Source organism: Elgaria multicarinata, chromosome 5 (genome assembly GCF_023053635.1).
Source record: "Elgaria multicarinata webbii isolate HBS135686 ecotype San Diego chromosome 5, rElgMul1.1.pri, whole genome shotgun sequence".
In the NCBI taxonomy this organism is placed as follows: domain Eukaryota; kingdom Metazoa; phylum Chordata; class Lepidosauria; order Squamata; family Anguidae; genus Elgaria; species Elgaria multicarinata.
In genome coordinates, this window is record NC_086175.1 from 23,444,573 (window position 1) to 23,467,929 (window position 23,357).

The window sequence follows — 23,357 nt, forward strand, 5'->3', positions numbered from 1 at the left end:
TAATTATATTATCATTATTATTATTTACAGGCCAAGCGGCATGTTGCAACACATAGTTTGGCCTTATAGGCAGTATACAACAGTGTCATTCCACAAACCAAAGCTCCTCCGAGTCTTTCTGTTGCTCACACAGTTGTGCATTACACTTAAAAAAGCTTTATGCAACTGTTTGCCCAACTGATTGTGCATTATGCTTGCACAACACTTTGTTCACCCTCTTCTGCAACTGGTTGCACAACTGGTTGCAGAAGTGTAATGTGCAACCGATTGAATGACAGATTTTACAAGCATAATGCACAACCGGTTGCACAACAGTTTAAACAAGTGTAATGCACAATAGGTTGTGCAACCACACTTCCGCAAACATAACTTTAGTTGGATTCTTCTTTTGCATATGGTTTGGAACCAAGTTCCCTCTAGCGCACTGTGAATGATACAGTTGGATATTGCCCGTTGTGCTTAATTTTTACATCTTAAATAGCAGCCCCTTTCAAGATTGGGACCACAGTGTGATCTTTTTGTTTTTAACTCTTTACTTCTGCACCTGATTCCTGACAAAATCCACCCCAGCTGCCAGAGAGATTGGGAAATTATCTTTAAAGATGTAAAATTTCTGGAAATTTTGAGGCCGTGAAGTGAGGGGAACATTTTTTTTCCTGTGGGTTCAGAGAAGAAATGGTAGTTGTAGGAAAAAATAAGCAATGCTTATTTTTTAAAAAATCTTTATAGATCTAAAGTCACTTCTTTGCTTTGAGACAGCCTTCCCCAACCTGATACCCTCCAGATATTCTGGACTTCAGCTCCTATCAGCCTCAGACATGGCCAATGGCCAGGTATGCTGGACATCGTAGTCCAAATCATCCTGAGGGCACCAGCTTGTGGAGGGCTGCTTTAGGAACATACAGCAGCCTTTCTGTTCCTAAACTTATTTCATGCATAACTTAGTGTGCTCATAAAATTATCATTATACTTTAAAGCTTTTAAAAATAAACTGTTAGTAAATTTGTAATTATTGTCATAATAAATTAGCTGCAGCATCAGAAACACAGGACTTGATAGAAAAAAGCCCAAACTGTCAAGAATGCGCATTTACTGTCTTTTATTTATTTATTTATATAGCACCATGAGTGTGCATGGTGCTGCACAGAGTAAAACAATAAAATAGCAAAATAGCAAGAATGCACAATGGTGACTCTACACACATGTTGGGAAACTGAGCATAAATGTTTATCACTAAATTATGCTTTAGATCAATTTCAATAAGGAATAAAAGAACTAACTGTGCTGGGAATCTTACAAAGAAAATAATAATATAAAACCTTTATTATTTCCAGACATTTTACACCTCTAGTCATTCTATAAAAGTGTTCTTATTGCATAGTTTTTAGAAATCATTGGCGGCGGGGTGGAGGTGGGGAGGAAAGGCTGGGCAACAATATATAAATACTTTGTTTTAAATTCTAAAAGAATATATTTCATACTCCAAAGCTCTTCCATTTTTCCAATTTTTCGGAAAAGAAACAAAAATAGTCCTCAGAAGAAAAACACTTCCTTTCTTCCCCCCCGCCCGCCCTTGAATTTTTCCAGGTTTTTTTTCCTGGCTTCACATCTCTAATTCTCTTAACTATGTTTACTAAATGAAAAGCTTCAAAAAGGTCAAATTCTGCCCATCTTCGTATCAAACATCATAACATGGCTTCTCTGCAAATAGTGCATGACTAGGGTATTTGTGTTGGGAGGGAAGCTGAATTTTTATCAGGATGATGGCAGAGGGACAAAGGGTTAAAAAGCCCTTCCCATGCCCCTAAGGCTGCTATTTAAGGGGGGTTAAGCATGTACAGCCAATTTATTTGTTAAATATGATATGTAGCTTGGCCTTTGAGTTGCTGTACAAATGGATAGACAGTGGCCTTGATCCGGCTAAAGTTAGTCAGGATTAAGGATGCAGCATAAAAATAAGCACACTTTCTAGAGAGTAAGCCCCAGGTTCATACTAAACATGCATAGGTAAACATGCATATAATTGGGCTGTAACCCACATTTATCAAGTTAGTTATTACGACTTTCATCAGAACTTAGTCTTGCCTAAAATGAATTTTCGCTAGGTTGATGCCTTTATCAGGCACCAGTCAAACCACATTTTATGCTGGTTTCACCATTTGGTGAAACCAGACAAGCAATTATCTCCGTTCTTAATGATGAATGTTTTTTTCTGGCATGGGCAAGCAGGGGTTTCCCCTACCACACACTCACACACCCAAGGAAGGAATTAATTAATCCAATTGCTAAGAGAATGGGGCAATTGATTGTTTAGCAATTGCAGTAGGGTAACAAACATGTAAGAGTGACATGTGTAGCAGTGGAGTGTATCGTAAGTTCTTGGTTGACTTCAAAATGAATTATTTTAAACATACACTTGGGTTGCGCAAAAACGTTCATAATGAAAACCTAAGGAGCCAATGTGTTTTTTTAGATGTTTTAAGACATTCAGTGGCTTTTCTTCAGGTAGTAGAGGCAAAAAGTCTTTCTGATATTTCCTTTTATTTTAACCCTATTGCTATTATATAATCTTTCTTTCTTTCTTTTTTTATGCTAACAAGATCTAATCATTTGATTTTAACCAGTAGGTTATTGATGAAGATGTGAAACGTTTACTTTGCACACGTACAAAGATTTTTTAAAACAACAACAACAGTTATTAAAAAATACAGTATATAGCTATATGATAATCTAGGAATGGGTGAGAAATTTGTTTCAGCTCACTTTTGACCAGAATTTACCCAATTCACACTTCCTAGAACAGAGTGCAGATCCAAACACAATCTGTGATCTAAAGTCTGTACCTATCTGTTCCAAACTTTGGTTTCAAGCAAAACCACAGGTTTACCAAATGCATATGTAACCCCAGGGATGCCTTCTTCAAGTCAAAAAAGTGTTGTTGGGTAGATACGCAGCAAAGAAGTGACAGGGGGTGCTTAACCTTTTTCCTGCCTATTTATTTATTTATTTATTTATTTATTACATTTCTATACCGCCCAATAGCCGAAGCTCTCTGGGCGGTTCACAATTTCACCTACCATTTCGCTCTTCTGAAATCATTCCTACGCCACCCCTATGGTGTAACCAAACCTAAGCAGCCTCACTTCATCAATCGCATGTTACAAGTCTTCCCCTCTCAAAGCCGCTTTGCCTAAAATCAGTAGCCCTTTAGCAACGGTAATATTTGCATGTAACCTGTAGTTCTGTTCTAAGTAGCTTTTCAGGCATCTTTGTCAAAGCTAAGTGTGTTTTAATTTTTGTATCTGTACTATCAACGCTGGTTGAACAGAAATTATTTTAAATGGCCATTCATTGTGTTTTAGGAACCAGTTTTGTTTACTGGAACTATGAGAAAAAACTTGGACCCTTTCAACGAATATAGTGATGAGGAGCTATGGAATTCTTTGGAAGAGGTAATATTTCAGAACTGCAATGTGTTTTAAATAATCTACTCTATGCAGATGGAAGAATTATGTTCCTTGTGTTCGTATGTATTGGGCGTGTTCACATGACACACTAGCTCATGATGGGTGAGTAGCTTTGCGCTGTGTGTTGTTTTCCGAACAACCCTAAAGGTGAGATTAGCACACCCTCCAGACAATTAGGCAAAGAACTGACAGTGCATGGCTGTTTTGCCCCCTGATCCCCACTCCCTCCCTCTCAGTCCTGCACCTGGCGTTTCAGGGGACTTGGTGGCAAACCCATTTTATCTGTCTCCAATTCTCCCTTCCTTGCTCTGATCATGATCGATCGCAGATGAAGGTCTTTTTTTAAAATTCATTCCCATTTGTTTGCAAAATGGGACCAGGATTTTCCCTCACACTTCCCCATACCCAGGATGCATTGCACAAATGTGGGCAGGCTTTCTTTAGAAGTGACTGGTGCTGAAAATTGGATGGGGGGTTCCAACTCCCCACCACAGATTGGCTCCATAGGACTGCATTGAGATTTAAAGTACCCCGTACCGAAAATCAGATGGGGAGGAAATCTACCCCTCCCTTGTTGCTCCATTTTTGGCATGGGGCACTTTTACATTAAAAACATAAAATTTGTGCACAGTTCCCAGGCATAAGAGCAGGGGGTTGGACTCGATGGCCTTATAGGCCCCTTCCAACTCTACTGTTCTATGGTTCTATGAAGGAAGTGTGAACAATTTTTCCCGGTCCTGATTATGAGCACAAACTGGGCCAGGAAATAATAATAAAAAAGGCTCTGATCGCAACCAAGATTGTGATCAGAGCTGGGAAAAGAGGATAGGTGAAGCAGGGGTGGGGGTGGGGAATAGTCACTGGCAAGGAGAAAAGGGCATGGGTAGCAGTTTGGCTGTAATTGTGAATGGCTGTGGCGCCGCTTGGTAAGAGCAGCATGGATTTATCCTGCTCTTGCCAAGCAGCTTGCTGCCCGATGCCCTTTATCCGCAGTGGGTTCACATGTCAAGGTTCACATGATACTCCAACCCACTGTGGGTAAAATAAGCCCTACAGCAGATCATCAGGTCAGGTTGTTTGGGGAAAAAACAACACACCCTGATCAGTACAGTCTGAGTTCGCATGACATGCCAACCCACCGTGGCCAGCCACCCATGATGAGTTAGCATGTCATGCCAACTCATCATGGGTGTTGACATGAGTTAACTTAGCCCTCTCATGATCTCTTACTTTGGCCGTAGCTAGACCTAAGGTTTATCCCAGGATCATCCTGGGTTCGTCCCTGCCTGAGCACTGGATGCCCTGTGTGGCACTTAGATGAACAGGTTTGACCCCAGGACAACCCTGGGATAAACCTTAGGTCTAGCTATGGCCTTTGTGAGCATCATCTTCTTTTATAGACTGAAATGATGTATATTCTGAAATTAATTATGAAGTGGAAGATGAATACTGTGTCTTTTTAGAAGCAGTTTACTTACATTTCAGCATGTTGATATGTCTGCAGGTCCAACTAAAGGAGGCCATTGAAGAGCTACCTGACAAACTAGAAACACAACTTGCAGAATCTGGATCTAATTTTAGTGTTGGCCAGAGACAGCTGGTGTGCTTGGCCAGGGCTATTCTGAAGAAGAATAAAATATTGATTATTGATGAAGCAACAGCAAATGTGGATCCAAGGTAAACCTGAAGTTCAGATAATCTACCCATAGTGTTGTTACATAACTTCCATCCTGAGTACCACTGTTCATATAGGGCTATAGATGAACAGAATCCTCTGGCTCAGTCACAGGAAGGAGATTTTATTATTTATTTATTGCATTTCTGTACCGCCCAATAGCCAAAGCTCTCTGTGTGGTTTACAAAATTAAGACAATTCAGAGTATAAAACAACAGTATAAAACCATCTGAAGCTTAACTTTGATTTAGGGAAACAAGGCGGGTTAGAAACCATGGTTTGAACTTGGCTTGTTTCCTGAAACCATAGTTCAGACTAAATGAAGTTTGCCTAAGTTTTCACATGACAAACCACTTACAAGCCAAAGGGTCATTCATATAATGTTAAACCATAGTTGGCTTACAATTGTGTGTGAATGTAGCAAGCTTAAAGTTTTTGTGCTCTCTTGTGCTTCTTTACTGTTCATTTTTTTAAAAAAAATGGTCAAAGAACTAGATAGCAAAGTAAAGCCAAGTATTATAGATAATTTTCATTTCTTCTTAAATCAAAATAGAAGCTCCCTTTTCATTCGATTTCTTCCATTTCTTTTCAAATATCTGTAAAATCATTTTACCGTGTAGTAGTCTTCCCATCTTTCCAGTGTACAAATTAATCATTTTATAGAGTCATGAACAACATCCTTGTGTTTGTCATCTTTGTGAAGGTACGTACCATGAGTTCCATTGTAGATTTTAAAACGCGTTTGAAAACTCATTTGTTTTCAATAGCTTTTGGTATTTTAGCTTGATTTACTGTTCTTATTACTATGATTTTTCTCTTATTTCTGCTTTGTGAACCCCTTCCCCCCTTCATATGTTTTAATGTGATTTTAGATTTTAAGCCTCTAGGCAGAGTATCGCTGTTTTATTTGTATATTTTGTACAGCACCAAGTACATTGTTGGTGCTATATAAATAAATAAATAAATAATAATAATAATAATAATAATAATAATAATAGATAGAGCTTTATGCACTGTTTTGTGTGTGAGGGAGAGTGTGAGTGAGTGAGGTTTTTTTTAAAACTATTACAGAAAAATTACATTCCTTTAATAATTATTGTTGGCTAACACTTTGCTTAGAGCAAGAAGTGTTGGTATCTGTGGCTTTTATCAGGCCAATGGAAATATAATGTCTCCTGCTGTTTAACATGCTGGGAGTATTTTTTTTAATAAACTTATTATGCATTCTTGCCTAACCCAAGGGCTGCAATATATGTTGCAGTAACACAGTTGTTTACTAGTGTAGAGTGTCAGACATGGCAGTGCAAATCATAAAAGACTCTGTGGTGGCAACTTGAATTTCTTGTTGGTTTGCTGCATATCCCTGATGTTTCAGGGCCTGTTCAGACGACACGCTAAGGCATGGTTAGGCCGCTAACCCTTTTGCAGCAAATGGTTTGTGAGTGTGTTTAAACCGTGGTTATATAGCCAACATGGTAAGGAATGGTTCACGTGTTACACAAAGTCATAGTTCTCATGACATGCTAAGCCATAATGTTTAACTCAAAATGCTTAAACACCGTGGCTTAGCGTGTCATCTTAACAGGATCTAAATCCTTTCCCCCCCCTCCCCCTCAGAATCTACCATGTAATGGCATTATATTTTAAGTGTTATAACAAGTTAGTGTAGAATGCCACAGTTGTGATCTAACCACTGAGAGGGCACATTATGGCATCTTTGACATAAAGATGGATAGAAATTGGCCTTTTTGAAGTTCTTGATTTACTAACCATGGTTAAGGTAGTTAACTCTGCTTTGCAAGCTGGCAAACAGATCTTGCTGGTATCTTCATATATGTTCTCTCTGGGATGTGCACTTCATTTTGAAAGCTAATCCATGGGTTCACATCCTAGTTTGTGGCCATTCCTTAACTATGGTTTAGGTTTTCAGACATAACACATAGTCACGGTTTGTTTTCCTTAATAGTAGTTAAGTATCATGTCTGCCTTAGGCCTTTCTGTTCTAGAAATAAATGGATGTTTAGATACTATTCATCTCACCCAAAGCCTTACCACTATTTTGACCAGATCTGTCAGAGGTGTGTGTGTGTGTGTGTGTGTGCATGTGTGTGTGTGTGTGTTTATTTTCCTCCTAGAATGCTTTTGGGGGGAATGGCAGTCTATAATTGTGTTCAGAGTAGGAAGTGGGAAGCAGTTAGCTGTACACATATTTCTTTTACCAGCTTTTTGTATTTTATTCATTTATTTATTGCACTTTTATACTGCTCAATAGCCAAAGCTCTCTGGGCACTTTACAAAATTTAAAACCATAAAAACCGTTCAAAATATTAAACAAACAGTATAAAAGCATAATATAAAATATAATATAAAAACACAGCCAGGATAAAATCAAGCAGCAATGCAGAATTTAATACAGATTTAAAATACAAATTTTAAACAGCGCAGTTAAAATTAAGTCGCTATATACTGAAAATTCTGAGAGTGCCTTGGACTGCAAGAAGATCAAACCAGTCCATACTCCAGGAAATAAAGCCAGACTGCTCACTTGAGGGAATGGTATTAAAGGCAAAACTGAAGTACTTTGGCCACATAATGAGAAGACAGGATACCCTGGAGAAGAGGCTGATGCTAGGGAAAGTGGAAGGCAAAAGGAAGAGGGGCCGACCAAGGGCAAGATGGATGGATGATATTCTGGAGGTGACAGACTTGACCTTGGGGAAGCTGGGGGTGGCGACAGCCGACAGAAAGCTCTGGCGTGGGCTGGTCCATGAAGTCACGAAGAGTCGGAAGCGACTGAATGAATAAACAACAAAACTGTTAAGATGCTGAGAAAATAAAAAGGACTTCACCAAGAATTTTAATTAATTCTTGCATTACTATGGTCTTTGAATTTTTGTGAGAAATGTTTTATTTGTTGGGGAGAAATCCTGCTGATAAACAGAACAACAATTTCAAAGCTTTGCAAAGGTTCTTCAATTAGAAATAAAAATCAGAAAGAAGAAATGTTTTTTAGTAGCTCAAGTTAGACTTACGTATGAATACAGGGGTTGCCTGTGCCCCGATTACATGCCTGAGCGTTGCCTCTTCAGGCTCCTGCCTTACCACTCCCATGGCAAGGTAGCTCCCATTTTATATATATTTACACGAAAGCCAGGCTGAATATTTCTCTGCCCCCACCCCAGTTATAAGTATGTGGGGATATTCTGCAAATTTGAGGACTGGCGATTTTGAATGTAAGCCTATGCGGCAGGGTCTTGCTATTTACTGTTTTACTCTGTACAGCACCATGTACACTGATGGTGCTATATAAATAAATTAATAATAATAATAATAATAATAATAATAAAGATTTGGGGGAGGGGGTTGGCGGTCTTACCTTTAAACACGAGGAAGCTGTAGGGTTCCTCCCCCTTATTTTCTTTTTACACACACACACACACACGATGGATTTGCTGCTGTTTCAAGTGCCAGATGCATTCCTGGACAGGATCATGATGTTGCATCATTCCCACAGGGCAATCTGCCCCAAGAATGTTGCCAGGCTGCCAAGGGCAGCCAAGCTGCTGCTGGAAGTGGCAACAAGGTGGGTTTTTTTTTTTTGCCATAAGAAAAGAAAAGAAAAAGAGAGAGAACCTTGGCCACCTTGTGTTTGAAAGTAAAACCACCATCCCGGAAGATCCTTAAAATTGGCTTACGTCCTGAAGATTAATCCCAAACTTAATCTGAAATCTATTAAAATAATTAGTACACGCATTCACAGTCTCTCTCTCCCTCTCCCTCTTTTCCAAGTACGTCCCTTCCAATATACTAGAAGACAGGGAGGAGACGGGAGGAGCAGCTGTGATTAGGACTGGTCTTTTTCTCCACAGCGTGACATTAATGACAGCTGTGACATTTCTCCCTCCCAGAGCCAAAGGCTTTCACACCAGCAGCTCTGTTCAGTTTATCTGGACTGATTCATTGAGGCTCTGTCCTCTGTGGACAGAATCTCTGTCCAGCATAGTGGTATAGATACAGAGAAGAACATTGCAGTCAGCCTCAATACATTCTTCCAAATGGAGCCCTCTTCTGGAGGCAGCATTTCAGAGTGTCTCATCTGCCTCCCCAGCCCTCTCTGGAAAGGACGGAAAGGCAGCCAGTGTTATGCCTTCAGAGTAGAGGATCATTGCTATGAAGGCAGGACACGTGGTTGTCTTCCCCTCCTGAGCAAGATGGGATTGGGGTAGGGTGAGACACATGCCCCTTCTTTCCAGAAGTACAGAGCAACTGAATCCACACATGACCTGTTTCAGGCCTGATCATCTGGTAGATGGAATGGGGACATCTGGTTTCATGTTTAAAGGAGGTTGAACCTAGAATAGAGAGCAAGCATTGCACCAAGCAAGAGTGAAGATGCGTTGTGTTAGAAATTGCAAATGGTATGGGAACTATATTCTAAACTGCTCAGCTGTCTCTTCACTGAAACAAACCCCAAAGTTTCTTGCAAGCTATATTATTTATTATATTCATATCTCGCCTTTTCACCTCCACCTCAAGGATATAATCCTCCTCCTCTCTGTTTTTTTATCCTCATAGTAACAACCCTGTGAGGTAGGTTGGGCTGAGAGTCTGTAACTGGCTGAAAGTCACCCAATGAGATTCCATGGCTAAGTGGGGACTAGAACTCGGATCTCCTGACTCCCAGTCCAACACTCTAGCAACTACACCACACTGGCTCTCATGAACCATGGTTCTCATATTACTCATGAACTTACTCATTTTAAAGAGAGAGAGAGAAGAATATCTTTCCACACTACTTCAAACAAAAACCCTATGCAGGTGGTTGTTTTCTACAAGTTTGTGTTGAGAGAAGGGTAATTGAGGCTGTGCTCGCTAGCCCTGGTGTGCCTGGCACCATTACTTTGGAGATCACAGTGGCATAGGGGCCTGTGAGTTGTATCCAATGTTAGTCCTTCTCAGTATAAGCCCATTGTAATGAAAGGAACTTACCATTACACAGAGCCCAAAATATGTAGGCACACTTTGTTCATTGTGTACACTACGAAATCAGAACTTATGTATTGCACAGTCCATTGTTTGCTCTACGCAAACATGATATTTAATATATGGATGTCAGATTCCCTGAGGGAGGGACAGGTCCCAGATGGGAAAATTCTAATCCCCCTCCACATATAGAAAACAACTGTCTGCAAAGAGCTAAAGGCTTTATATTTATTTATTTATTATTTATTTATTACATTTTTATACCGCCCAATAGCCGAAGCTCTCTGGGCGGTTCACAAAAATTAAAACCATAATAAAACAACCAACAGTTTAAAAACACAAATACAAAATATAGTATAAAAAGTGCAACCAGGATAAAACCATGCAGCAAAAATTGATATGAGATTAAAATGCAGAGTTTGTTGTTTATTTGTTCAGTCACTTCCTACTCTTCATGACTTCATGGACCAGCCCACACCAGAGCTTTCTGTCGGCTGTCGCCACCCCCAGCTCCCCCAAGGTCAAGTCTGTCACCTCCAGAATATCATCCATCCATCTTGCCCTTGGTCGACCCCTCTTCCTTTTGCCTTCCACTTTCCCTAGCAGAGGGAACAGAGTTAGAGCAGTAAAAATTAAATTTAAGTTTAAATTAAGTGTTAAAATACTGAGAGAATAAAAAGGTCTTTAGCTGGTGACGAAAGGAGTACAGCGTAGGCACCAGGCGGATCTCTCTGGGGAGCTCATTCCAAAGCCGGGGTGCCACAGCGGAGAAAGCCCTCCTCCTAGTAGCCATCTGCCTCACTTCCTTTGGCAGGGGCTCACGGAGAAGGGCCCCTGTAGATGATCTTAAGGTCTGGGCAGGTACATATGGGAGGAGGCGTTCCTTCAAATAACTTGGCCCCAAACCGTTTAGGGCTTTGTATGTCAATACCAGCACTTTGAATCAGGCCCGGACCTGGACTGGCAGCCAATGAAGTTGTAAAAGGACTGGCGTAATGTGATCTTGCCGGCCAGTCCCTGTTAGTAGGCGGGCTGCCCTGTTTTGTACCAGCTGAAGTTTCCGGACTGTTTTCAAAAGGCAGCCCCACGTATAACGCATTGCAGTAATCCAAACGAGAGGTTATCAGAGCGTGAATAACTGTAGCTACGCTATCTCTGTCCAGATAAGGGCGTAGTTGGTATATCAACCTAAGCTGATAAAAGCTTCGAACTTTCATGCACTGAATTAAACAATTGTGATGTTTTTTATCTTCTCTTTGTAAGGCATCTTGGAGTCTAGTTGTAGAAAAGTGGGGTAAAAGTAATAAAATTAACTGGAAGAGGTAGGGCTCTGCCCTACTACCACAGTCTATAAAAATTGTTAACTTCATTCTGTGGCGGTGAATGTAGAAAAGAAAACTTCACGGAAAGTGTGTCTGTATTGTTGCTGCGCAATCTCTTCACACCTGCATATGCTGTTTATTTCAGAACGGATGAGCTGATTCAGAAGACAATCCGTGAAAAGTTCGCCCAGTGTACAGTGTTGACTATCGCACACAGGCTAAACACTATCATCGACAGTGACAGGATTATGGTGAGCAGCTTGTTAAAAAGGCCTTATCCTAGAGCTGGGGACTATCTGTGCGTTGCAATTTTATTTGGGAAAAGAAGTGGCTTTAGCCTTACTGAATGAATGCAAGGGTCCAGAAGCAATGTCCATATGGAAAGGTAGCATTAAACAGGGGCATGAGAGGATTTTCTCTCATGAGTGAGCCCAGTTTCCTTCAGTGTCACAATGTAAATAATGGACAGGCATGCACGCCAGCAAATGTGCAGCAGATTCGGTCGTTGGCCTTGCCGTGAAGCCAATAGCTGAAGCTGTCTGGGCCATTCACAAAAGTTAAAACCATGAGTAAAGCATAAAACAATATATGAAATAATAATAAATAAATAAATAAATAAATAATATATTTATTTCTTACCTGCCTTTCCCTCTGGATCGAGGCGGGGAATAACGTTAAATACAATATAATACATAAAACTAGTTTAAAAAGCATATAAAACTAATACAATATTAAAATAACAATCACAACATCTTAAAATTCTTAGGAATTATTATTATTATTATTATTATTATTATTATTATTATTATTATTATTATTATTTTCACAACTTATTCCGGATAACATTGTTAGTAGTGGCTGTCAATTCCATGATGCTTTCATATGGTTCTGGAAGTCCCCTGTTAAGTTAAGTTCCTGGTGCCTTCACTTTAAAAGGATCTCAAGTTTCAAGACTGGGACTGAACTTTGCCCAAGGCCCTGGGCATCTTCTGCCAATCAGAGTAAATGATTCCGGGCTAGTTGGAGCAGTGGTCAGGTTCGATATGAGCAATGGTCAGGATTGATCCTGGGCGTGGTGGAGCAACAGTCAGATGGCTTCCTATGTTCATATGGCAGATGTTCCCCCCATCTTGGTTGCACCCCCATTCATCTGAGGCTCACAAATACACTCCCAGCCTCGTTTATCCAGTTGTCCATTAACTCTTATTTGTGTCCAATATACTGCTGTATCCTTTCCATCCACTCCAGAGTGATACTTTACTTTCCTCCAACCTATACCCTCCAGATGCAGTGGACTGTAACTCCCATTATCCCCAGCAGCCATGCTGGTTAGGAGTGCTGGGAGTAGGTCTAAGACATCTGGAGGGCACCAGATTGAGGAAGGCTGCTTGAGTATTTGGCAGTTGCCCTCTTTCCCTGAAGTACGAGCGCAAATTTGAGCTGGGTGTATCACTGACTATGAAGTCAGTGTCTGTTGAAGTGTCCTTTGGGATATTACTTAGAGCACACTGTTCTGTCAAATCTTTACAAAGGTTTTCCCAAGTACAATAATGTTTTTGTTTTCCCCTCAAAAGGCTTGGAAGAGTCCTTTTAGGAAATAGCTGTGACCTAATTTAAAATTTTGTTTTATGTCCAGTGGGTTTTCCTCAGGTTTTGTCTCATTAAGTCCTATAAATGAATAAGGTTAGAGAGTGTTATACCAGTAAGGCTGGTTTCTCTCTCCCCCCCCCAGTTTCATTTAATATGGCATAGTCTTAATGACAGCTAATTGTTGGCATTTGATTGACTCTGTTGCTACAAAATAAAAAGGAAGACAAATTAGACATCTCCTTTCTCTCCCTATTATTTGTTCTCTGATTACTGAAGGTGGTTTCTCTTTGTACCTCAGGAATTAGTGTGGCGTTTCTAACTCTTTATTATGCCCTTTCAACCAATAGTTTACAGCCCAAACCTTAAAAGCTCTCCTCTGCCATCAGTACTATTAATTATATGGTGCCTGTGTTGGTGGAACATTTTGAGGATCATAGGCTAGTTTCTGCACAAGCTTATTATGCCCTTATTATCCCATCAAGCTTGTATTAAACTCTGTTCCACAGCCTCTATTAGCCATGTTTATTATCTTATGATTGTTGTTTATCTTGAGATCCAGTTTCTACCCATTGCTTGGAAGTTCTTAACTATATATTTGAGTGCCAGGGCAGAAATGTCAAAAGATATTACATAAAGGTCACAATAATTTTCAATAGGTAAAAATAATTATGTTTACTTTTCCTTTCATTTGTCCATATTGAAGCTTCCTTGTACATGTGCTTCCATTAGTTTATGTTGTAGGTAGGAAAACAGTATTCTTTGTTGAATATGAATTATAAAGGCGCATTCACAACAAAGTTTCCCCATTATAAAATGACAGGAAAAAATCACCACAAAGTATTTTTTCTTGTCGTAAGTGTTAGTGTAATCTAACTCTGCATAATATTAACTTGATAATATCTGTGATCTGTTGATACATCTTTTTTGCTTTGGGGGTTGATGAATATACTTTTTATACATTATGGTGCCATTCAGTCCACAGATATGGATCCTATAAGTGTGCTGAATGTTTGCAGGCAAATATTTTCAGCTCAGAAGGGGAGGGGAAATGGTCCCCCAAAACTTGTCTTTTCCATGCCTGTTAAATGCCCTTTCTGGGCAGCTGCTTTGGTACCATTCTCCCACCACTACCACCATGCCCACCATTGTTCGTTGTTCCTCATCATTGACCACAGCGAATCCTTAGTGTATGAGCATCAAGCCTGTTTGCTTCCTTCCCTTCTTCTCTGGCTGCAAGGAGGAGATTGGAAGCTTCCATTTTCAGCTAATTGTGGTGGCTTATTTCAATATTTCTTTATTTAAAGCATTTTACCCCACTCTTCAGCCAGAAGGGCTCCTTGAAGGTGAAGAGTGGGGGAAAAACTAGTTCGTTACAGTTTACCTTTTTGTGGACATAACAAGAAATGGTGGTTAGTTGAAAATGGAAGCAAATGTTTCCCAACTCTTTGTAGCTGCATCTTCTCAGCCTGCTATGTAGCGCCATACGTTCAGAAAAAGCACATGATATAGCTGCTGCTGCTCCCTCCCTCATACTAATTCACAATGTGAATAGGAAATTGCACATCAGAAGGCCTCTTCCTACTTAGAAGAGAGAGAGAGAGAGAGAGAGACCCTGCCCAAAATAAACCTTTATGTTAGTGAAAAAGATAGGCTATTTATTTATCTTAGTTTGTTTGTTTGTTTGTTTGTTTATTACATTCTAATTCTGCAATAAATAATGTTCTCTGGGCAGTTTACAAAGCTAGAGCTCTTTTCCCTGGAAGTAGGGAGTTTTTCATATTGGAAGAGTATTCAAACACGTATCCATCCCCCGCCCCCCCCCCCCGACACATTTTGAAGTGGTACAGTCCAAGGAGGTCTGTATCGGGTACCTGTTTTGAATACATAGATCAACCTTCTAATGGACTTGGGAGGTCTGGTACAAAAGATGTTCTCAGCCTTGCAGTTCACCTAGTTCCTTATCAGTGAAAAGGGAATGGTAATGGCCTAGCTCATTTTAGATATGGGTATTGTAAGGCATTTCTCATGCCACTGGCATAGAACAAATAAAGCAGGAGAACTCTCAGGAGAGTGAGTCTGGCGAGGTTCAAATCCCAAATCAGCCATGAAGCTCACTTGATGAAAAAGAGAGAAATTATATATGATCAGTTACAATTTCAAAAAAATAAAATAAAGCAAAGATAATATTCTGGGAAGAATATATAAAGATATGAATTATATTTGCTTCAGGATAATGCAAAACCCACATCAAACCAAAATGGGAAATAGGTGAAATTGTTGTAATATTTTTGCCTTTAGGCTGAAAGGGTGTAAGAGAAACCAAACAGTTTTTTTTCCTAGTTTGAGAAAGCCACGAGCAAATTGTATAAAGTTGGATTATTGTGTGTGTGTGTGCGTGCGTGCATGCGTGCGTGCGGCAATGAGAGAGTTTGAACCAGAGTGACGACTCACCTTCATTTTTCATCAGGTTTTATTTTACCTAATAAGAGGAGCCTCCAGAGAGAACAAAAGGAATAGAAGAATGCGCTTTACACAACTGCAGACAGAATTGGCCTTAGGAGCTGTTTAATTCTAGTTTATTCTCTCCGCCAAAGCCATACTTCTGGTTTCACAATCCTAGTCACACCTTGAGGAGAGTATATCCACAATATCTTTCTTTTAATTATAAATATGCTTATCATACTTCAAACAACTCGAAATCATTGAGAGGCTCTGTATTGTGTAAGGTGATACTGTCTTAAGACAATCACATCAATGAGTAATAATACTTTCCTCTTATACAGCACCTTTCATCTGGGAATCTGAGTGCTTGTTAAGAGCATTAATTAATTAATTAAACTTCACAACACCCCTGCCAGGTAGGAAAATAATTGTAGACCCATTAAATTCAATGTTAAGTTAGGCCATCTCCACATTCTTCTCTAACAATGCTAGGGCATTGCTAATGTAAGATACTACTTTAATTTATCTAATAACAAAGTTAAAAATACTTAATAGAAAAATACTCTGGATTTTAAAAACATAATTCTGTTCTGTGGGAAACGCTGCCAAAGTGTGGGAGGAATTTCTGATACAGAATTTTGCATTATCATACTGTGTGCTCTTTCATGCCGTTTTTTAAATTAGCCCACCAAAGCTATTAGCTCATTAAAAAATCTTTCCTAACCTTCTTGCTTTCACATTTGCGGGTGTAAATAAACAACTCCTGTAATGCTTCCTCTGTCCTGCTTACTTAAGACATAAATTCTTACTTGCCACTGGTGACCCAAGAGAGTTGCTCTTTAGAACTTCTTTTGTGTTTACTGGATTTCTTTTTAAGTTTACATTCCTTTGAGTCCTACTTTGATGACCCAATGCTCTTTAAAACAACAAGGAGGAAAACATTTCAAGGGTGTGATAATCAAAACTTTGAATTTTAAATAAGTATTTTGGGGGAAAACTCATTAGATTTATAATCTACATTGTTCAGGCTTTTTCCTTCTGTTGCAGTGGTGTGTTTTACCTCTCTCTCCCTCCACAGAGCTTCTATCTGCCATAGAACCCACACCCTTTGCAGAGGATTCTGCAGCCCGTTGGATGTATGCTCAGTTCACATTGGGCCCCTGAAAGAGGCCTTTTGAGCCCAACCAGAGGTCTACATGAATTGAGCTTGTTCCTTTCTGACACTCTCCTACCAATTGCATGTGGCAGTGAAATACAACAGCAGAGAGCAAGGGGTCTTTGGGCCATTAGAGATCTTAGAAACAATAGGAAGCTGCCAGATACAAGGTCGTATAATTTGTCCATTGGCTATTTGATGACCTCCTTATATGAAAAAACAACATTATAATAAGCTTCTAAAGATATCCAGGGTTTCCAAGAACGCAGTTTGAAAACCGCTGTAGTGTGGTATCTGACAAACAAAGCTTTATTTGACAAAAGTAGCTATGAGGCTTTGAGATTTCAAATTGATCAACCACACAAGGTCTTCAACTTTGCAGCCAGTTTGTCTCACAGTATATGTCTTTTGAAATATTTGTATTGATTGTGTTTCCTTCTACTGCCTAGTTCAGAAGTTCTGCACCATAAACTGCAATGCATATTTCTGACATTTTCTGAAGTGGCATATTGTCATGTTTTTGGTGCCAGATTAAAAATGGCAGTGTCACTCATGCATCATTATGAGATTATGTCCCATGTCTTTGATGTGTGGTAGGTGTGCTGTCTGAAAATAGCTTTCAGGTGGTATGGTGATTTCCCTTCCAAATTCCTTTGCTGAGTATCATTTTGACCTAAACTTACTCAGTCAAGGATCCCTTCAATGATATAGAACAGCTTAACCCAGCCTTCTCCAACTTGGCACCCTTGACATTGCTGGCTGGTGGATGATGGGAGTTGTAGTTCAACTCATATGGAGGGTGTCAGTTTGGGGAAAGCTAACCTAAACTGTGCTAATATAAAACAAATGCTATGCACTGCATTATTTTAAATAAAATTTGTGGCATTCCTAGAAACTGAAGAGTCATATGTCCTGCAGTAAATTTCATGTGAACATTTTTCTTAGACTGTGCTACATCACTTAGAGCTGGGGGCATTCACTAGCATATTAGGGTGAATGGTAGCCTAGAAGTTTTCAATGTGCATGACGTTATTCATGGTGAGGCATTCAGTCACACAGCCCTACCACTACAGTCGGAATAGGACAGTCCAGAACAACCTTCATCCATACAGTTTGGTTGTCATCTATCAGACTAAAAGCAAAAGAAACTTCAAGTGGCAGCAGGTGTCATATTTTAACAGATTTTCATAGTTATGGCTTTGAAATTCATAGGGGCATAATGAACAGCTTGATATCATTGCCCTATCAGAGATAAAAATTGCTAGAAAGTGAATGAGATGTACATCCTATGCATTGCTTGAAACTGCTGGCCTTTCAGTTTCAGATAGAAGGAAAGATGGGCTGAGTTAACTAAGTTGAAATGAATCTTGGTTGGAAGAGAGAACGTAAAATTTTCTCTCTCTCATCTGGAGGTTTCAAGCCTGACCCAGAAATGCAGTGGCAATTTCCTAAGAAGGCACTGTCGGATCCTAGCTGAGCTGGGAAATGTATTTGGATTGATTATTTGCCTTGCCAAGTCTAAACCACACCTCACAGACAAATTGGCACCACTAAGAGATCTCCCTACAGAAAGAGCCAGGCTCAGAGTTTCAGTGGGACGCCTGGGATGAGACTGTCTTCATCAGAACAAGACACATAATTGGTAACGTTCACACCTTATCCTCATGATGTTGAAAAGATTATGTGTGAGATTATTAACGTAGTCTTTGATAAATAATTTACTCAAAGAAGCAAAGTAGGATCTATAGTAAATTAGATCACTATCTTGCTCAGATGAGGCATGGCCCCTATGACCTAACGGTGGGGATACACCAATAGGAAGAAAAACAGGGTGGGGGGAATAAGAGAGAAGGAAACCGAAGAGGAAAACTGAGCTATGCATTAAAAAGAAAAAGTGTAGTTCCCGTGTGGAAAGTCAGGAAGGGTTTTGGATCTGAAAAAGGGTTAAAACATGTGAAATCTTAGTTGATCTATGAATACTAATAGTTGTGTAATGGAAAAGGAACAGCAGACAACAATATAAAATACACTACCGATATAAAATCATTATTTATTAAACTAACTTTTAAAGCAGGATCCTAAAACACACAACATTATATCCACAAAGCAACAGAGACATAACCAATTGCAGTCAAAAAGATTTTACACAGCACCTGCCAATTTTATAGATGTTATTGGGGAAAGCCTTTGTTTTTAGAAATACCTGAAATGAGCTAGTCAACCAGGTCTCTCTTGAAGGGAATTCCCTAAGGAGGTTAGTACTAGTACAGCAGAAACTGGTGTTGATTGTGTCCCTTCCCAGAATTTCAGATGACTGGGCCCTTCTAGAAAATTTTAAGGCCTGCAGGAGGCAGGAATTACATTTTAGGAGATGAACTTCCTGTTGTCTGGCCTTTGAGATTAATTTCAAGGCCAAAGTGATGGTTTTAATGGGTAACCAGGACAGTTCTTTGAGTACTGATACTACATGGTCTGTCCAGCTTGTGCCTGTTTATGCCTTACTGGTGAAATCTGGTCCAGATGCAAATTCCAAACGTTGTTCTGAAGCATCCCTAAGTAAAGTGTGATGTAACCTAACTGTGAAGTCATTGTGGCATGAGATTTCAGATTATGGGTTATAGATTAGAACACAAGGAACAACAAGACAACAGGAACAAAACAACATATGATGAAATAATGTAAAACTGTGATTTGACAGGTTAAAACCACAAATATTTATTTATTTATTAACTGCATTTCTATACTGCCCAATAATAAAAATAAAAAAAAATCTAGAAGGAACAGCAAATAATTAGATATTTATTATTTTCATTAGATACTAAACAGATATTAAAAATTTGGTTCCAGGCATTCTACCAATAGGGGGCAACCACTGAAAATGTGCTGTCTTTGATCACCTTCTAGTTCACTTCACCTCTGGAGGTGAAAATACCTGAAGAAGAGCCTCAGATGAACACTTCAAAATCCAATATTCATATGGGAAGAAGTGTTTCTTAAGCCTGTTGGTCCAAGCTTTTCAGGATTTTAAAAGTTAAAGCTTTAACATGTTTCTTTGAGAACTTGTATTGCAAGCATATTCAGTGTTTTTTTTAGATTTTGCATTCAGAGTTGGCCAAGGTCAACAAAGTGTTTAGTCCTGCCCTTACTGCACTCTGTGTAACAGCATTTCAATTTTTAGCAGAATCTTTGTAAATGCCAAATCTTTTGTGAATGTATAGTCCTATACCAACAGTAACAGACAGAAATGTTTTTTCTTCAGGCCTCACTGTGCTGAGGGCTTATATTAATTCTATAGATTTTTTTAAACTATTATTATATATCCGGAGAGCCTCGGTACTAAACAACAGGCTATGAAATACTATAAATAAATTAGTTAAATGCATATATAAGAATATCCATTCTGGATCAGACGAAAGTCCTAACTAGTCTGGCATTCTTTTCCTATAGTGGCCAAACAAGCTATTGGCTGGTTAGGTTGGGCACATTTTCCAGGGCTTGGTTAGAGAAACCCTGAGATTGCACAGGGCTCCAGCGCTTCTCTAGATTTCCCACAGTTATTTTGGAAATTTTCCTTCATGTGTTTGCTAAGCTGGGTTTGAGCTTTCATTAGTGACCAAGACCTGGACTAAAACAGACATATATATGTATTCCAAATGATTTTTCATTTCAAACCGTAGAAGATTTCCGAGGGAAATGTCGCTTGGTAATACATGCAAGTGTTACCAACTTGACACATATTCCAAACCAGGTAATTGCTAACTTCGGCAGTGTTACTAAATAGGTTGGACCAGAATATAATGGGTGTGTAGGTGGGAAAAAATGAAAATATCTTGGTATGGGGGTGATATAATTATTAGCTCTTACTACATATTATTATTTCTTGTAGGATTATTAGAAATAATATGCAGACGATGGAATCAGTGGAGTTCAATTTGATGATGGCCTTGAAGGGGGATTTTTGAAACCACTCAGTATAAAAGACTACAAAAAACAAAATACTTCAGGATTTTTCTAAAAGAAAACTTGGAAGGGTCTCTAGTTAAGTTAAATGGCATATCTTTTTTTCTTTTTAGTCTATGCAAAATGTCACATATTATAAGAACTACACTATTAGGAGGGAAGAAAGTGGTAAAAGATTTAATCTGGGATAGTAACTCTTGAATTGTAACTCTTGAGTACAATTCCAGGCCTGGACGGACACACACACACACACACACACACACACACACACTTTAAGTTACCAATAACTAATCAATCCATAAAACAGTTCAGCCTAGTGTGGTTGCTGTGCTGGTTCCTAATAGAAAAGGTGAGCCCATTGGAATGTGTCATGTGATTTGACTTGAGAAAGTGGGGGAAATTGTGGTAAGATGATCCCATGTGAACTTGAGTTTTAAGAGCATGACCAGCAATACAAAAGCTGTTATTGGTGAGAACAAATACCAAAAGAGGATCATGTCCTGTGTTTATGATACATTATTGGGATTAGCTAATAACTAGATAGAGCAATACCAGTAGCAATAACATAGAGCTATTGGGCAAGATTTAGGGTTGGAAGAATAGGAAGTGATATTTCAAACAGCATGTAAAATCTCTGTGTCTAAATTTAATGGAGGCTCAGCTTATTATAGATGTCATATTTCATAACAAAAAATTTAAATAGGATTTATTCATCAAAATAGACTAAGCTGATAGAAATGTGCCATGGTGTCTGCGGATCTTGAACATATGTGCTAGAATTGTCTTAACCTGATAATGTCACCAATATTAGACAGTTTCTCTATACATTAACAAGTCTTGGGCGACAACATAATTGTGAAGTAGTTAATAGGAGACATTAATGCAAAATTAAATTATTTTCCATGAATGTGTGTCTGAAAAATAATATATACTAGGCATTGCAAATTAGGTTTGATATCCAGCAAAAAGAAAGTATTTGATGGAGAACTAGCAAGTTGCAAAATGGAAAAAATAATAATCCAGAAATCGTGATTGAGTGCGCCAACCATATAAAGCCTTTTTTCACTTTCTGCCCTCCCAATATTGTAGCTCTTATGATCAGTAACAGATTGCATAGACTATTTTTAAAACAAGACATTTGGCTTATCTAGAGACCCTTCCAAGTCCTCTTTAAGAAAAATCCTCAAGTATTTCATTTTTTGCAGTCTTTTATATTGTGTTGTTTTTTAAAAAAATCCCTTTAAAACCTTCATCAAATTGAACTCCACTGATTCCAACATCTGCATATTATCTCTTTTCCAGCAGTTATAGATTTTAAAAGCCTAAGAGGCAACATGGGAGTCCTGCCACACCCTAAAGTCCACGAGACAGTGCAGCAGCCGCTCAGTGCTACTCTCTGACTTTGATCTGTAAGTAGGACTGGAACTACTGCAGAATAGCACCATTTCACCCTGTGATCCAGATGAACATAGTAGGCAGTTGTGTTGACTAACTGCTGAGAGATCTAAAAGTAAAAGTCAGATTACTCTTCTCCTGCCTAACTCCAGACACAGATCTTCCACCTGGGTCACTAAACCAGGATGTCTGCCAAAACCTGACCTGAGCCTTGACTGATGTGGGTTTAGATAATCAGTATCTTCTAAGAGATCTTAAACAAACTACACAGTTGTTCTGATACTTTGCCTTACCTCATTAAGACAGTATGTTGTTCACTTTTTAAATTAGTGTTTACGAACTGGTAGAATAAGCGTATTTTCAGATTAGGATTCAAAAAAACCCCCTCCTGCATCGGTAGCTGAAACACCATGAAGGAAAGCCCACCAGTATCATTTGTTGATGCCCATATACTTACAATTAAAACCTGGGTTGGTTGTAACGTTCTTATTTAGTGTATGTTTTCATAACATAGGCAGCTGTCAAGACCCACAGCAGCTGCTCTCCAAAGTTTCAGACAGGAATCTTTCTCAGCCCTACTTAGAGATTATTATTATTATTATTATTATTATTATTATTATTATTATTTATTTATTTATTTATTTATTTATTTATATAGCACCATCAATGTACATGGTGCTGTACAGATTATACACAGTAAATAGCAAGACCCTGCCGCATAGGCTTACAATCTAATAAAGTTGTAGTAAACAATAAGGAGGGAAAGAGAATGCAAACAGGCACAGGGAAGTGTAAACAGGCACCGGGTAGGGTGAAGCTAACAGTATAGAGTCAGAACAAACTCAATATTTAAAAGCTATAGGGAAAAGAAAAGTTTTTAGCTGAGTTTTAAAAGCTGTGATTGAGTTGGTAGTTCTCAAGTGTTCTGGAAGAGCGTTCCAGGCGTAAGGGGCAGCAGAAGAAAAAGGACGAAGCCGAGTAAGGGAAGTGGAGGTCCTTGGGCAGGCGAGAAGCATGGCATCAGAGGAGCGGAGAGCACGAGCGGGGGAATAGTGTGAGATGAGAGAGGAGAGATAGGCAGGAGCTAGACCGTGAAAAGCTTTGAAGGTCAACAGGAGAAGTTTATATTGGATTCTGGAGTGAATTGGGAGCCAATGAAGAGATTTCAGAAGTGGAGTGACATGGTCAGAGCGGCGGGCCAAGAAGATGATCTTAGCGGCAGAGTGGTGGACAGAGACCAGCGGACTGATGTGAGACGAAGGAAGGCCAGAGAGAGGAAGGTTGCAGTAGTCCAACCAAGAGATAACCAGTGCGTGAACGAGAGTCTTGGCAGAAGAGACAGACAAAGATGGTCGAATCCTGGCAAT

The 23,357-nt window shown here is 39.3% G+C and overlaps 1 protein-coding gene across 1 annotated transcript in view; it reads left to right on the forward strand.

Moving 5' to 3' along the window:
- ABCC4 (ATP binding cassette subfamily C member 4 (PEL blood group)) overlaps nt 1-23,357 on the forward strand; it is a 178,783-nt gene that overhangs the window by 134,914 nt on the left and 20,512 nt on the right. The window contains exons 27-29 of the mRNA XM_063126057.1: nt 3,363-3,452; nt 4,972-5,144; nt 11,593-11,698. Of these exons, the coding sequence (XP_062982127.1) occupies nt 3,363-3,452; nt 4,972-5,144; nt 11,593-11,698 (369 nt within the window). The remainder of the gene's footprint in view (nt 1-3,362; nt 3,453-4,971; nt 5,145-11,592; nt 11,699-23,357) is intronic.